This window comes from Orycteropus afer, unplaced genomic scaffold, assembly GCF_000298275.1.
Source record: "Orycteropus afer afer isolate SDZICR_OR568_19922 unplaced genomic scaffold, OryAfe1.0 scaffold00048, whole genome shotgun sequence".
NCBI lineage: Eukaryota > Metazoa > Chordata > Mammalia > Tubulidentata > Orycteropodidae > Orycteropus > Orycteropus afer.
The window spans coordinates 1,992,730-1,995,547 of NW_006921635.1; the positions used below are offsets into that span (position 1 = coordinate 1,992,730).

At 53.3% G+C, this 2,818-nt stretch overlaps 1 protein-coding gene across 1 annotated transcript in view; it reads right to left on the minus strand.

The window, feature by feature from the left end:
• The window catches only part of DDX55 (DEAD-box helicase 55), a 14,178-nt gene that overhangs the window by 5,455 nt on the left and 5,905 nt on the right, over nucleotides 1–2,818 (minus strand). Inside the window, exon 6 of the mRNA XM_042780593.1 lies at nucleotides 2,212–2,401. Coding sequence (XP_042636527.1) covers nucleotides 2,212–2,401 — 190 coding nt within the window. The remainder of the gene's footprint in view (nucleotides 1–2,211; nucleotides 2,402–2,818) is intronic.

The following is a 2,818-nucleotide window of genomic DNA, read 5'->3' on the forward strand; positions in this document are numbered from 1 at the left end:
ATAACACCATCAGCCAGAGTAGAATTTTTGAATTGTGCTGAAATACGTATCACAAAACAATTGCTGTTCCTACCACTCTAGTGTGCAAAGCAGTGACATGCATCACATCCGTCACCACCATCCAGTCCAAAAATGCTTCCTCTTCCCAAAAAGAACCCGGTCACCCTTTAAACAACAGTGCCCCCTTTCCCCCTGTCACAGCCCCTGGAAGCCACAGAACCGGTTTGGTCTCTATGCACCTGCCTGTCCACATGCCCTATCCCACACTGCCTGTTCTTTGTTCGCAAAGACGTGGAACCTTGCAGCCTGTGTCCTCCGATTCTGGCTTACTTCACTTAGCATAACATTCTCAAGGTTCATCTGAATCACGGCATCAGAACTTCCTTTCCCTTCAAGGCTGACCACTGTTCCATTACATGCATGGGGTACAGTGCATTTGGTCCTCTGTTGATGGCTACTGGGGTTGTTTTCCACCTCGCTGCTGCTGTAATAATGCTGCAATGAATACTGTTATTCACGTTTGTCCGGGGTAAATGCAGATTCTCGGGCAGTACACTGATTCTGATTCCCAGCTCTGGGCTTGGACCCCAGAATCCCGATCATTAAGCGCTCCCCGGAGGTTCTGGTGCACGGCCAAGCTGAGACTCACTGCTTCCAGGCCCATGCAGGACTGCAGACGGGACCATGCACAACCACAGGAAGATCTCCGCGGACGCAAACCCAAGTCCAGTTCATAACCCAGTCAATGTTCCATGCAAGTCCTTGAGTGAAAACAACTCCGTCTGAATCCAGCCCCATCTTCACCCAAACCAGATGCACGTCACAGAAAATGGCCACAGTGAGGGTCCGCAGCTAACATCTATCAGCACCAAGTATAAAGGCCTGTGCTGCGCCTTTCTAGGAACTAATGAGTCAATCTCACCACGACCCAGTGTGGCCGGTCTTGCTATCGCCTACGTCACGGGTGATGGAACCCAGGCAAAGCCATCAGGGACAGAGCCTGGTTGTGAGCCTGGCCACTCCCTGCAGCCTCAGAGCCGTCGATGATGGCACAACCCCCACCTGACTGAGCCTGTAGGAGCTGAACGGCCTGCTCCCGCCAGCTGCCCAGAGGCAGCTTGTAATTCTAATCAGACCCCACCACCCTCCCCCTCCTACCACGTGACACACACAGACAGCAGCCTTGTCACCCGTCCACACCAACACGGACACTCTAGTTTTCAAACCCCCCACTTCTTTGGACACATACAGCCACATCCAAGAGCCTCAAGGCCCCTGAAAGCAACGTCGATGGACCTTGTCAAGCAGTGACACCTGCCCGTGGGCTCTCCCGGTTCCCCAAGGCCACCTCCTCTCTGTGTGGGTGCCCTTCAGCTTGCCACACTTTCTCAAGCCCCTTGGCCATTTCAGTGATGAGCAGAACATAAAAGCAGTGGCTTTGCCACTAAGAGATGAAAGTTCCCAAAGCCCTGCCACTCTTGTGCCTGGTGAGGAAACGACACAATGGCAGCTGCAGCTCAGAAGGACCCATGCGGTGCAGCGGTTAAACACCTGGCTGCTAACTGGAAGGTCGGCAGTTCGAGTCCACCCACCAGCTCCGCAGGAGAAAAGACCTTGTGATCCGCTTCCATAAAGATTACAGCTGGGGTAACCCCGTGAGGCAGCCCTACTCTGTCCTACAGGTCTGCCATCCTACAGGTCTGCCAAGAGTTGGAGTCTACTCAATGGCATGCAACAAGAGCACAGTGCTTACTGGCACAAAAGCAGCCATTCCCAGATGCAGATCAGTATAGATCTGAGAGTGGGGTCAAAGAGAACATTGCCAGCTGACACGGGCTCCTTTCAAGCAGCTCCTTCATTTGATTCTGCATCCCCCGCGTGTCTGGCTATGCCCATGCCTATAACTCAGGCAGAGACACATTCCGCTGGGCCTGGAGACAGGTGTGGAGTGGGGTCTGGCCCGCAGCACACCCGATGTGTGTGTGTGCTTGGGTAACCTAGAGCCAGGTGGTCCAGAGAAACCGTCCTTTGTGCCCATACTGACTTCCTTATGCTCTCCTTCAGCAACTCAGACTGCTTTACAGTGTGACCCAGGTAAGCACTCCAAGACCCACCCTCCTGCAATGCAGCCAGCAAACCCCTAGTGCCCTCACTGTCCTTACTAAGTAACTGAACTGCAGGACCCATCAAGAAGAGAATGCCAGTGCTCACCATGTAGTAGTTCTCCAGGCGGGATGGGGTTTTCTGGGTGCTGCTTGCTGCCACGCCCTTCTCCTTCACAGAGATGCGGACAGGGTTCCGGAGGCCTGCCCGCACCAGGTTCTCCACTTCCTGCGTCTGAGTGGCGGAGAAGAGGCCTGTTCTCCTCTGCTTTGGCAAGAACTCCAGAATGGTATTTATACTAGAAAGAAGAGGCTCAAACTTAACCTTCGCCTGACACACCATCAACAGGTAGTACTGTGTGATGCTGGCTGGCAGCTGCCATCAAGTTGATCCCCGATTCATGGTGAGCCTACATGCCACGGAATGACACACTGCCTTCTCCCGTGATCAGCTAGGAGTACACCACCACCTGATTCTCAGAAGCAGACTGCCAGACCTTTTTTCTTAGTCCACAGTGGACTAGAAGCTGATGAAATCTGCTCAGTGCCATGGCCACATGCAGCCTGCACTGACGGGTGGTCCCCTACAAAGAAAACAGAGCTCAACCCACGGAACCAGCACCACCTCTCGTGAAACTAAACAAAAAAGGAAAAGACTGGAACGGGAACCACCAAGCATTTACAGGCAACACGGACAGGAAGGCAGATTACAGGCA